This window comes from Cynoglossus semilaevis, chromosome 6 (genome assembly GCF_000523025.1).
Source record: "Cynoglossus semilaevis isolate Cse_v1.0 chromosome 6, Cse_v1.0, whole genome shotgun sequence".
In the NCBI taxonomy this organism is placed as follows: domain Eukaryota; kingdom Metazoa; phylum Chordata; class Actinopteri; order Pleuronectiformes; family Cynoglossidae; genus Cynoglossus; species Cynoglossus semilaevis.
Window position 1 is genome coordinate 18,005,185 of NC_024312.1, and position 12,769 is coordinate 18,017,953.

General features: G+C 39.1%; 4 protein-coding genes across 5 annotated transcripts in view; 2 read left to right on the forward strand and 2 right to left on the reverse strand.

The window, feature by feature from the left end:
* Positions 1-2,620, forward strand: part of unc45a (unc-45 myosin chaperone A) — a 6,209-nt gene extending 3,589 nt beyond the window's left edge. Inside the window, exons 10-19 of the mRNA XM_025056211.1 lie at positions 1-40; positions 124-265; positions 373-513; positions 637-764; positions 845-911; positions 988-1,101; positions 1,185-1,300; positions 1,394-1,511; positions 1,604-1,759; positions 1,865-2,620. The exon at positions 1-40 is cut by the window's left edge and continues 60 nt beyond it. Of these exons, the coding sequence (XP_024911979.1) occupies positions 1-40; positions 124-265; positions 373-513; positions 637-764; positions 845-911; positions 988-1,101; positions 1,185-1,300; positions 1,394-1,511; positions 1,604-1,759; positions 1,865-2,143 (1,301 nt within the window). The 3' untranslated portion in view covers positions 2,144-2,620. The remainder of the gene's footprint in view (positions 41-123; positions 266-372; positions 514-636; positions 765-844; positions 912-987; positions 1,102-1,184; positions 1,301-1,393; positions 1,512-1,603; positions 1,760-1,864) is intronic.
* Positions 2,621-2,870: 250 nt separating this feature from the next.
* rccd1 (RCC1 domain containing 1) lies at positions 2,871-6,016 on the forward strand. Of its 2 annotated transcripts, none has more exons than XM_008312530.3 (8): positions 2,871-3,145; positions 3,590-3,796; positions 3,876-4,041; positions 4,129-4,250; positions 4,330-4,434; positions 5,253-5,383; positions 5,500-5,529; positions 5,713-5,851. In XM_008312530.3, exons 1-8 carry the CDS (start codon positions 2,947-2,949, stop codon positions 5,743-5,745), a joined length of 993 nt encoding a protein of 330 aa, XP_008310752.1. In that variant the 5' UTR covers positions 2,871-2,946; the 3' UTR covers positions 5,746-5,851. The 2 variants fall into 2 exon arrangements, with proteins under 2 accessions (XP_008310752.1, XP_008310751.1); XM_008312529.3 differs by having other exon boundaries at positions 2,872-3,145; positions 5,253-5,420; positions 5,713-6,016.
* Positions 5,615-8,494, reverse strand: cib1 (calcium and integrin binding 1 (calmyrin)). The gene is made up of 7 exons (XM_008312531.3): positions 8,329-8,494; positions 7,133-7,167; positions 6,942-7,041; positions 6,629-6,782; positions 6,425-6,543; positions 6,251-6,339; positions 5,615-6,174 (listed from the first exon to the last, which is right to left on the reverse strand). The coding sequence occupies exons 1-7, from the start codon at positions 8,377-8,379 to the stop codon at positions 6,153-6,155; spliced, it is 570 nt and encodes a 189-aa protein (XP_008310753.1). The 5' UTR covers positions 8,380-8,494; the 3' UTR covers positions 5,615-6,152.
* Positions 8,495-8,635: 141 nt separating this feature from the next.
* LOC103380534 (titin-like) overlaps positions 8,636-12,769 on the reverse strand; it is a 9,445-nt gene continuing 5,311 nt past the window's right edge. The window contains exons 5-6 of the mRNA XM_008312543.3: positions 9,783-12,766; positions 8,636-9,534 (exon numbers count right to left, since the gene is read on the reverse strand). Of these exons, the coding sequence (XP_008310765.2) occupies positions 9,500-9,534; positions 9,783-12,766 (3,019 nt within the window). The 3' untranslated portion in view covers positions 8,636-9,499. The remainder of the gene's footprint in view (positions 9,535-9,782; positions 12,767-12,769) is intronic.

A 12,769-nucleotide genomic window follows, 5' to 3' on the forward strand; every position in this document is an offset into this window, starting at 1 on the left:
CAGAAGGATCTACCCTAAAGCTTGCCAAGCAGTGCAGGAAGTATGTACTGTATGTTGGATGTTAAAATAAATCATGATTTAGAGGTGACCACCATTACTAGCCATCATTCTTTTTTCTGTTAGGTGGCTCTGTAATGAGTCTCTGCCTCCAACCTCTCGTCGTTGGTCTATTGAAGGCCTTGCGTACCTCACCTTTGATGCTGACGTGAAGGAGGACTTGGTTGAAGATAAGAGCGCATTGCAGGCCATGTTTGAACTGGCCAAGGTTGAATTAACTACTAACAAAAGTGTTTTTAGCACTTCCCTTTTAATGAAATATTTTGGGGTAAAATTAACAACCACACTGAGTTTGTCTTTTGTTAATATTTTTAGTCTGAGGATAAGACGGTGCTGTTTGCTGTGGGCTCTACGTTAGTCAATTGCACCAATAGCTACGATGTTGAAAAGCCAGATCCTCAGCTGGTGGAGTTGGCCAAATATGCAAAGCAGCATGTGCCCGAGGAGCACCCCAAGGTAATTCTGCACAGCAGAACTGCCACTTAATTATTGTCTTTTCAGTTATTCTTATAAAAGTATGTATGATCCATTACATAAACGCCAGGTTCATGAGATCCTGTGTTTGCCTTTTAAATGAAGGATGCACCTTCCTATGTGGAAAAGCGACTGGTGAAGCTGCTGGAGGCCGGTGTCGTATCTGCACTGGTTTGCATGGTTAAACAAGAGAGCCCAGCCCTCACAGAGGCATGCAGAGAGTGCATTTCTAGGTAATGGAGTGGCAGTATTTTTTTAATATGTAAATCTAAAAAAATAATAACTTATCTCTAAATCCGACTTTTAATGGCAGGGTGTTTTTAGCTTTGGTGGAACGACAGGAAGACAGAGGCTCAGTGGTAGCACAAGGTGGTGGAAAGGTATGATAGATTTACTTATTTTCCTTAGCTGACATGTTCTTGTTTTGTTGTATAAATTTACCATCTTCTTCAACAGTCTCTTATTCCACTGACATCTGAAAACACGGACCTAGGAAAAGTTAAAGCAGCCCAAGCCCTGGCAAAATTAACAATCACATCCAACCCAGGAATGGCCTTTCCAGGAGAAAGGGTGAGTACATTTGGAAATTAGTTTATTAACGCAATAAACTAAAATGTCTCCTTTGCTAAAATGTTGCCCTTTTGTGATTTTAGGTCTATGAGGTGGTGCGCCCACTCATTAGTCTGCTTAGCCTTGAATGCACATTACTTCAGAACTTTGAGGCACTCATGGCTCTCACTAATTTGGCTGGTATCAGTGAAAGACTCAGGTCAGCCACTAGGAGGCAGTCTCTGCCAACGAACCACAAAAAATCTCACGTTGTGATACCAGATTTGTGCAAATGCTTCTTTTTTTTCTTCAGACAAAAGATCATTAAAGAAAAGGCTGTTCCAAAAATTGAAGGTTATATGTTTGAAGAGCACGATCTGGTCCGAGCTTCAGCCACAGAGTGCATGTGCAATTTGGTTTTAAGCCAAGAAGTAAGTCCCACACTATTAATCTTACATTCTTTAACACTAAATTTAAAGTAAAGGACTTTCAAAGTAACTATGTTTATGTGCGGTGTCCTCAGGTGCAGAAACTGTACCTCGCGACAGGGAATGATCGTCTTAAGCTGCTTGTCCTCTACAGCGGTGAGGATGACGAAAGACTGAGAAAAGCTGCTGCAGGAACTCTGGCCATGCTGACTGTAGAGCAACCTGAACTCTGTACTCGCATTCCAGAAACGGTAGGCTCACCACAGCTGCCATCACTATACTCACACCTTGGTTAACTCTGCATTGAGTAAAGACTGTTTTCTTATATCTGGTCACATGTCACCATTTGTTCTCAGACATCCCACTGGCTGGAGATCATTCAGGCCCTGCTTCTCAGTGAAATACCTGACCTACGCCACCGCGGAGTGGTCATTGTTCAGAATATGATTCAGGCGGAGAAGAGTCTGGCTGAGATGCTCATGGAGAGTGAAAGCCTGGAGATTCTCACAGTTCTGGCAAAGGGAGGAGAGGAAACAACAAAGCAGGTTACAAAGATAGCCCAGGACTGCCTGGACAAGGCAGTGGAGTACGGCATCATCAGGAACAGGGAAGGAAATAAAGCAACGGAACCGTAAAAGTCGAGCAGTTGTCAATGATGTGCCTGATGTCCAGTCTGTGATTGAGACCTCTACCTGGAATTATAGTTTTTCAGGAAAGCTGATACAGAAATGTGCCTGGTACCTAACCAAAAATGTTTGACTACATGGAAGACAAGTATTAATTCAAACAAAAAAAAAGTAAATTTATATGAAGATATATTTTCTAAGCACAAATTTCACTATAGTTTCCATTTACATTTTCACCTTTTCATTCCTTAGCAAAGTCATTCCTTACAGAGTTCACTTGAAGACCAACATAGATGGTATTCGTTTTTACAATTATTATTTTTACTTGTTTACACTACAGTTGTAGTAGTTGTGTTTTTATGGTTATATACTGAGACATTTCAGTCATATTTTGACCCTGTTTTGTACAGTATGATTGTTTATGTATTAGGACACTTCATCCCAGTTCTATATCAGTTTGATGAATAAAACAATACTTTTAAACCATTCTTTCTACTGGCCTATTGAGTATGTATAGGCATTAAGTATTTGTTTAGCATTAAGTATTAAAAATACAATAAAGGAATGTGTGGTTGGCATTGTATAAACAGACAATGTGTTTAATAAGTTTTCATTCCTTTGTTAACATTGTTAACACAGGACATAACCTAACTTAACGTAAAAACTATCTCTTTAATGAAATATTTTTTAACGGCCTGCAGAGTTGCGCGTGCGCAGAACACCAGCTACTTGATGTGTATGAAAGTGTTGACGGAAACAGAGCTGTGCGCTTCCGCTGGAGCTAAGACCGTGGTTTAGCTGATGTTTTTTCAATGCGCTGGTTTGGCTTCGGTTTCAACGCGTTTGAACAGATATGTGTTCATGGAAAAGTAACAGAAGACGCAGGAAGCGACGTTAAAGTGACCTGTCCAACCGAGCTAAAGAGTCATGTGGAAACAAGTAGCTGTTGTCTGAAGAAACCCGGCGAGATCAGGGCAAGCTGGAGCCGCAGAGCGTCTCTGCATTTGGACGGTAAGTTTTAAGCAAAGAAAGCAGGTTTAAAGCATCACCGCCAGCTATGAAAGCTTTGAAAAACAAACGTGTAATACAATTTAGATCAGGGCTAACAATACCAGCTATTCAGTGAGATAACATCATGACAGTAGTTACTTTGTATAAACAAGGTGCATTACAGATAAGTATAATTAAACAGTAAATAAAGCACAATGGAAGGAAATTACTATCCTTAAAAAAGTTAACACACTGAACAAGTTGTGTTTTGCTGTTTTTTGCCTCTTTCATTACTACTGTGAATATGATAAACAACAATGAAAACAACAACCTCGAAGAATAGGTTTTCAATCTTAATGGTTAATAAATCTTAATAAATTAGACATTGCAGTTGTCAGACCCTCATCAACATGACAAACCTACATGACCAAAGTCAACTAACTGGCATTATGTTTGCCCTGTTAGGAGACAGCTGTGTGTGCCTGGCTGGCTTTGTAACAGCCACCTCTGTTGAGTCCTGCGGTGTTTCAGGGCCAAAGACCTGTGGATGTACAGATGCTGTCATCAGTGAATACCACCTCACACTAACTTTCCCAGGAAGGGTCGAGGTCTGGGACATCCAGAAGAAAGAGTCGACCCCAAAATGGAGTATGGAGATCAACACCCAGTCTGGTTAGGGATTTTTCTATTTAAAAAAGCTGACAGACAACATGACATAAGTTTGTTTCTCAACAGTATCTCCTTACACCAGATCATACTCTGAAGTTGCCATTGGTTCCAGGGGGTTACATAACCAATAAACCTCCTTTTTATCACTCCTTGTCACCATGTTTGAAAGCCAAAAGTTTAGCCCTGGGAGCAGAACATGCTCTTCTTCTCTGTGTCACAGGGGATGTGTACACTTGGGGTTTAGGCAGGTAACACATTTTTATTTCGTCATTTTATTTCATTATAATTTGATCATAGTTCATATTGTAATAATTAAGTGTTGTTGTGCTTTGTAGTCATGGTCAGTTGGGACATGGAGGCTTGACCTCTGAGGAGGAACCCAGGGCAGTGGAGGCGCTCTGTGGGATGCCAATGAGCTCTGTAGCTACAGGAGGATGGCACTCTGTGTGCATCAGTGGTAATTTTAAAGGTTTTGTCAGTTTTTCTCAACAGTGAGAAAACTAAATAAAAAGTCAAGATCTCTTTTGTTGTTACAGCTGGTGGTGACCTTTATGTGTGGGGCTGGAATGAGAGTGGTCAGCTCGGGCTACCATCGCAGGGTGTTAGAAAAGCACTGCAGCAGAACCAACACACCCAACAAGGTTTGTCTGTGAAAAGAATATACATGTAGAATGTACACTGCATGTCGCAGAAATTAAACTTCATTATACTGTAGGTATACATGACCCACTTGCTGCACTTGAATATAGCACTTATTATGTTTAAAAGCCCCTTATGTTAGATGATTGAAGAACTGTGGGAAAAAATAACAAAAGAATGAAAATAATGCCATTAATAATCCTAGGTCTCTTAAAAATATCATTTTTCATGTCCGATACCGATGCTGCAATATCTGGCGATACAAACATCACCTGCCGGCTGCCGTTGCAGAGGTGATAGTGTCCCTGTTTAAGCCATGTCACGCAAAGTCAATTTAAGCATTTAGGTCTAGGTGTCGGATCGGACAGACTATAGTTGTTCTATTCCAATGTTCGATCCTTTATCAAATTGAGCCATCACTAAAATGGGTAATATTTTGTATCGAACAAATACAGTAAGTCATATTTAATGTTAGTTCTCAGGGTAGTGTTTCTTTTCATGTGTCACGTGTGAGACTTTTTTCAGCAGCCGCCGTGGGTCACTTAGTATTTTAAGCAACCAACCAAAATTATTCTAAAATAAGGGTTCTGGAGTCCCTGGGCTGTGGTTATTACTTATCACGATGATGGAAGTACAAGCCAGGTAGTTAGGCAGCATTTTGAATATCAGCACTCCAAGTTAGTAATAATAAGAACGTAAGCCCCAATGGAGTAGCCATTAACGTTTCAAATATGTTACGTTTCAAATGCATTTTAACTATAAAATGATACACTGTAGTCTCTTGAGGAGTTTAACTTCAGGTTTATCAACTCCACAACAGGAAACTTGGGCCAAGAAGTCAAATCTTCTGAGGAAGAATTACAAGAGGTAGAAAAACTGAAGGAGTTCTTCATATCCATCCAGGCGTTTCCAGCCTTGCTGGATGTCACTCCGTCCTGTGAAATTAAAGCAGTGAGTTGCGGCTCTCGGCACACAGCAGCTGTGACAAGTGAGGACAATGTCTCCAGACAATGTTTGTATGACTCATTGAGTTGTATAAACCTTTGAATTTCATATTTTTCTTTCAGCTACGGGTGACCTCTACACTTGGGGTTGGGGTGAGTGCATGTTTTGACCTAAATATAGCTCATTAAAATACCTTAATGAAAACTTTACAAACTAAGGATAAAAAAAGTGCCATTGTAAAATTAAATCTTGAATTTTTATTGCAAAAAATTAGACAGAGTGAAGAAGACTTAATTATTTCTTTTTTTCTTTTGTGCCACTTATAACAAAATCAGGGGAATATGGCCAACTTGGACACCAGACATTGATGAGTTCAGATGAGCCCCAGCGAGTGGAATTCTTCAAGGAGCAACAGCTGCGTGTTGTTGAAGTGGTGTGTGGAACATGGAACACATTTGCTGCTGCCATTAAAGAGGAATTATCTTGCTCTTAAAATAATGGAATTCCTTCCTTACACAATAATCTCTTATCTTTGGACAATGCAAAAAGTTAAACTATTACGACATAATACATTAAAACAAATGTAAAAGCAGCATTGTTGTGTATGTCTTTAATTTTTTTAACATATTAAAAAGCATTTTGAATTTCAAAAAAGCATAATAAAAACAGTTATGTTGATAAAATACAATACACATTGGATATATTTAAAAATTGTTCAGATTAAAAATTCACACAATAAGAATAGTCAGCAATTTCTTCAGTCTCTTTGAGGTCCTCAAAGTACAATCTTAAAAGAACTGCAGAGAAATGGAAATAGTATTTTAAATACATCCAGGTACTGTGTTTACTGTACAATATAATTATTTTACCCACCTGATGAAATCCGGTGACCGTGAAATTACGTGCTGAAACTCTGATAGGTTGACCGTTCCATCCTTGTCAATGTCTGACTCTTCGAGAATCTAAAGAGGGAATAATCATCGTAGTCAGTATACATAAGATGGAATAGCTATAACAGAGAAATAGGTAGTGTTTCACATGGCTCACATTTTTGATGAGTTGCTGCATTTCCTCTGGAGTTAGTCTAGTGTCATCAGTTTCTCCAGTCAGACAGTTAACCAACAGCTCCAGGTCATTGGAATCAAGGGTTCCATCATCGTCAAAGTCTAAAATAATACATAAGGTGAACACATTAGAAGTTTATCATTTAGTACTAACAACTAGCTCCAGGACTGGAATAATTGTACTTACCAAATATACGAAATGCATAGTGGGACTTAATTTCCAGGGTAGCAGAGTCACTGAATGCACTTAAAAGATCCAAAAAGTCTTCAAATGTGAGGCTTCCATCTTTAGGTGTAGACGATGAAAATACATGGCAGATTCTTTCTCTGAAAGGGTTGGACTGCAAGAAAAGATTTGATGGTTTAATGACTCTAAAGCATTTCTTACTGATTACACAAGGGACAGGGCATTCTGGGTAAAGCAATTCAGGTGTACAGAAAACTATAAGTTTAATCTGTGTGCCCCATTTCTCATGTTTTATATTTTAAATTCACTTTACCTTGAGTTCTGGCAGAGTTAGAATCCTCTCCATTGGAATTCTCGCATTTGGAATGTCTTTCTCATCTTTGGTGAGCAGTTCAGTAAATCTCTTGTGAGCGCTGTGCCATACAAAAAGAGAAAATGTTTAATAGTGGAAGGATAGACCAAACAAGTAACCTGTTGTAATCTACAAGAAAACTAAACACTTACAGTAGAATTTCTTGCTTAGTCAAGAAGGTCAGTTCCTGTGAGAAAACAATTGTATGGATTATTGTTTTTGTATTTATGGCACGGTAATCTCTTTTCCATTGCCTCAGTTTCTTTCCTTTTGTGAGAAGAATTATGCTTTTGGGCAAAATCATGTAACCTTTTGTGTTTTAACTAAAAAGGTAAATTACCAACTACATATTAGGCTTTGTTTGCATTTTAGCTGTTCCAATGTTTACAAAAAACGTGAATTGTTGTTCCATGTATTCATTGTATATACAGCAAAAAAATGAAGAAAAAAAATACCCAAAACCATTTACTTGCTGCTACTGTATTGGTTAATCCTGGCTGCGGATATTCTACGTAAATGATGATTTTATTTCCATTTTGTTTATTTTTTTAATTGTTTAAATGATTGGTTTACTAAAGACACATTACCATATTTCTTTATTACATTACTTTATTCACTGACATGTTTGTTGATTTTGGACAAAACATTCTAGATAAATATTTTTGTTTTAGCCATTATAAGCTACAGTTATCTGATATACTAATGACCAAACTACTCTTTATGCTACTTTAGTTTAGATGTTTTATTTGTTTACTGTTTTGTTGGTTTGTTTAAGTTCTATCCATATCCGCTTTTTGTTGATGCGTGACCTTGTTTTTTTTTTTATTTTTTATTTTTATTCGTTTTCTATCATCTATCAACCATATCTTTTAATTTGGTAGTATGGTTAAAGCCTTCCGGCTTACGAGTTACACTTGTGTAAAAGCCAAGTACTGTACCCCAATGTTTGTACGTCGTTTTTGTCCTTTGTCGTATTGACATAAGTACCTTTCTTTTAAGTTCGTGTTGCTATTTACCTTTTCACAATTTATTCTAACACAATTTTTCTTATAGCCATGACGTCACACCACACACGGCTTTAGTGTCGGATATGAACACCATTATTAGCTTTTACTTTGCGAGCAATGTGATTAAAGATAGATAGTATGTTTAAATGCAACTTTAACGACTACAACCCACCAGGTAATTTGTTTTAACTTGACTTCAATCGTTAACTTGTCAAGGAACTGTTTTACCTGTGTGTTTAATTGGGCGTCAAAGGAGATTCCAACTCTGGCCACACGAAACGTCGAGCCCAAAAACGAACGGTATGTATGACGGGGTAGGTAACATTGATCGGTGTACTTACTTGATATTCCGAGAGTAAATCCTTTCGAAGTTTACTTGTTGCAGTCCCCATATTGGAAAGTACGTCTCAAACATATACCGTACTTCATAGAACTGTTAGTCAACAAGTTGCTTTGTTTCGCTCACTTCTGGTTTCCTGTATCCAGTTACGTCACTCCATAGTGACGCGCTCATAAACACAAGTTGGACAGCTGGGTAATCATTGATGTGGACTTTGCTCAGAATAGAAGGGAATAAACATCGTCCTTTTCTTTTAAATACGTCTTACTTAGCAAATGTAATGTAAGAGTTTGCAGGGGGAAAAACTCAGCTTCAGTATTAAAACTCGGTTATTGTATATCAATAAAACTCAATTAAATGCGATACTTTTATTAAAGTGAAAGCATACGTTATTAGATAAACTGTTAAAATGTATTTATTTATTAAAAATATGGACTTTGTATAAATTAAACTTACCTCATCTACAGAATAGAGAGACAGAGGGAAGGGGGGACTAACCGCCCCCTGGTTGTTTAACTGGCATGTGCTTGCAGGGTCTAAAGATGCCCTTTAAAAACTACTACTTTAAAAAATTAATACAACTATGACGGGTACATGCTAAACAAACAAAAAAACATGCTAAAAACATGTGCATGATATATGTGGCTGCAGACAATAAAAGGATGTTCATTCATTTTAGTCTATGTTTTATTATTGATTACTTTTAGCACTGCCTAAAATCTATAGTAAATTTAATAACTCTAAAATAAAACACAGTACCATTTGCTAATTTTACCATTTTAACATCTGTCAACATCTATAACAAGGAATGTATTTGTATTGTACTTTTATGTTGTATGTAAGACATTAGATATGTGACAAACATGTTACAACACTTTAATACTAGCTGAGTCTTATGATAAAACATGACAAACCTTTATTGTCATAGGAGAAACCAATGTTTTTCTCAAGCAAGTGCATTTTTAAGTAAAAGGTTTAATCCATGCATCTCTTTCCCACAACTAAACTCAAATGAGATTTACGGCATTGTCAATTATTAAGTCTATAAAAAGTAATAACCTCTATAAAAGGGCACTTAAAAAAATTATAAACCCCTGTCAAATTATGAAACCATAAAGATCTCTTAGAATAAGGCATCAGAATGAAGGATCAGTTTCACAGGTCCTGACATGCTAAGCTCCTGGATTTGTTTCCAAAACCAATGTATCTGTAATGCAAAGAAAACAGAATTTCACTTAATATTTACCAGTCACTTAACCAATTATGTCACATAAATATAGCTTTAGTTTAGATTTAATGTATTTAATGTTTTTCAGAACACATTTAGACTGTGTGTAATACAGTAAGCAAAATATCTGTTTCTTTTTACTCTCATAGTTATAATATTACTGGTATTTCTTAAGATGAATACATATGACAAATATTTATGTGTTAATCAGTTATTAGAACTCATACCTGTCATTTTTGTCCCTTCCCTGGTCTCTGCTGGAACACCGATACCATACTCATTTTCTCCAGTCACTCTAAAAAAGTAGATTCCTCCCTCCTCCAAATCAGACACTTTGTAGGACAGTTTGCGACATTTATCTGCAAGTCTTGTCCACCCTAATCTACTGAGGTCCCGTATATCCACAAGGTAGTTCTTGACAGCTGCTCCTCCCTCATTCTCAGGGATGTCCCAGGTAACGGTAGCAGAGTTCTTGGTCACATCCTTAACTACAATTCGACTTGGTGGTCCGGGAGTATCCAAAACCCTTACACTTAATGTCAGTGAGGCAGATCCAACAACATTTTGCAGTTTGACTGTGTATTTGCCAGAGTCTTCGCGGGTTGCACGTTCTACTGTTAGAGAAGTGGCAGAGCTGGTAGTGTTGATTAGACCTCTGACTCTTAGATCAACGTCTGCTTTCTCCCACAATGCAGTAGGTACAGGTTTGCCTGTAAACGGAACAGTCAAAGTGAAGGAGCTACTTTCTTTAACAAGTAGCATCTTCCTCATCTCAGGGCTAACATCAAATGTGGGCACTTCCTCTCGTTCAGTGGCAACATAAGGATCGGTTTCTGGACTGGGGTCACTGATACCAATCTTATTAATGGATCTCACAACAAAAACATACTCAGTGCCAGATGTAAGTCCTGTCACTGTAAACTCTGTTGTATCTGTGTTGTGAATAGCAACAGTCCAATCTTCTTCTGTCAATTTTCTGAATTCTACTTTATATCCTGTGACTGTTGCTCCTCCATCAAACAGCGGTTTGTTCCATGAGAGGGTGATAGAGGACCGGGTTGAGTCAACAATGGTGGGTTTTGCAGGAGGGGATGGTAGAAACTTTGGATCCTCTGCCAAGGTTAGCGGGCAAGGGAGACTGGGTTCACTTAGTCCAGCAGCGTTCTCGGCAAAAACTCTGAATTCATACTCACATCCCTCATGCAAACCGGTGGCTTTTACTCTCAAGTCATACACTGGCTTTTTATTTACCCGTACCCATCGAACACCCTGCTTTTCCCTTTTTTCAACTACGTAGCCACAGATACGGCTGCCACCATCTGATGTAGGTCTCTTCCAACAAACTGTCATAGCTTCACTGGTTGCACTTGTGACCTCGACATCCATCGGAGGTGATGGAAGAGTAAAGGGATCTGTGGCTCTGACTGGCTCACTTTCTAAATTCTCACCCTCCCCATATTTGTTCACTGCCCTCACTCTGAAAAGGTATTCATTTCCTTTGAGCAGCTTCGTTATCTTACAAGTAGTTGCCATCATATCACTGTATACCAGTGTCCAGGCAACACGACTGGTTTCGCATTTCTCAACAATATAGTGCATGATCTCAGCACCACCGTCCTCGTGTGGGGGTCCCCATGACAGGGTGCATTTCTCTGCTGAGAGTCCAGACACTCCTAATGCCCCAGCCGGTGGACCCGGTCTGTCAAGGACCTTACAAGTTATAATTTTAGAAGTGGACCCAGCTGTGTTCTGAAGGGTCAGAGTGTACTGTCCAGAATCCTTCCTAACACATTCTCGGATAAGCAGAGATGTGTGTGAACGTGTCGCCGTTATCTCAATTCTGCCTTTAGAGCCAATATTTCTACCATTCTTCAACCAAAACACTGTAGGGTTGGGGCGACCAGAGATTTCAGCATCTAGTCTTAGAAATTCTCCTGCTTTCACAACTACCACTTGTTTAAGTTTGTCCTCCAGCATAATTTTGGGAGGCTCAACATCGTGCTGTACTGTAATAGGTCCTGTGGTTTCCGATGGAGCACTGAAAAGCTCACCAGAATTCTTTGCAATAACACGAAAAACATACTGCTCACCTTCTGTGAGCCCAGCCACTTCCAGGTAGGTGTCTAGTAAGTTGGTAAAGTTACACTTCAGCCAGCAACTACCTGGCTCCTCTTGCCGCTCAACAATGTACCCAATTATTTTAGCTCCACCGTCATATTCTGGTTTATCCCATGAGAGGGAAACTGAACTATTAGTTATATTGGTAACTGTGAGGTTTTGTGGAGGCTCACACTGATCACGTGCTGCCACTGAGTCAGATGTGTTGCTGCAGAGACCAACACCTGCCATGTTCTCAGCATAAACCCTGAATTCATACACAAGACCCTCTTCAACACTTGTTACTTTGAACTGATTCTCGGTCACTGGACTCCTGTTTAACTTTGTCCACAGAATGCTGTTTTGATCCTTACTTTCAATATGATACCCAGTGATACAACTGCCACCATCATTATCTGGTTTGCACCAAGCAACGACCACTGCAGACTTTGAGGCCTGCACAACTCGAACATTGGTTGGTGAACCAGGAGGGTTGAAGGGATACTGGGCAACAACAGGTTCTGTTTCAATGTACTGACTAGTGCCATAGCGATTCTCAGCTGCAACACAAAACTGATATTCAACACCCTGAGTCAGACGGCAAATTTTGATGTTTGTTCTTGCCACAGTTGCTGACACAGTCTGCCACGCTGCACTTCCCGTATCTCTCTTTTTAACAACATAATTAGTGATTTGAGATCCTCCATTATAAAATGGTGGCCCCCAAGACAAAGAAACAAAGTCAGCGCTGACTTCATCCAGATTAAGTTCACTTGGGGGTCCAGGTCTCTCGAAAACATTTACAATAATTTCAGCTGATGTGTTTCCTGCAGAGTTTGTGAGAGTCACCTCATAGTGGCCCACATCCATCTTAGTTCCATCCTTGAGAATGAGCTGGGATGATGTATCTGATGTGTGCACATTTACTCTGCTAGTCTCTTTCAGAATGTTACCATCTTTTTTCCAGACTACTGTTGGTACTGGGACAGCCTTGAAAGGAACATCAATCTTCAGATCATTTCCCGCCTTAACACTGAATGTATTTGAAAGCAGAGCAATGATAGGCCCAGCACTAGTATCCTTGATGGTGACAGGTGTCAAAAGAGACTTCGGTTCA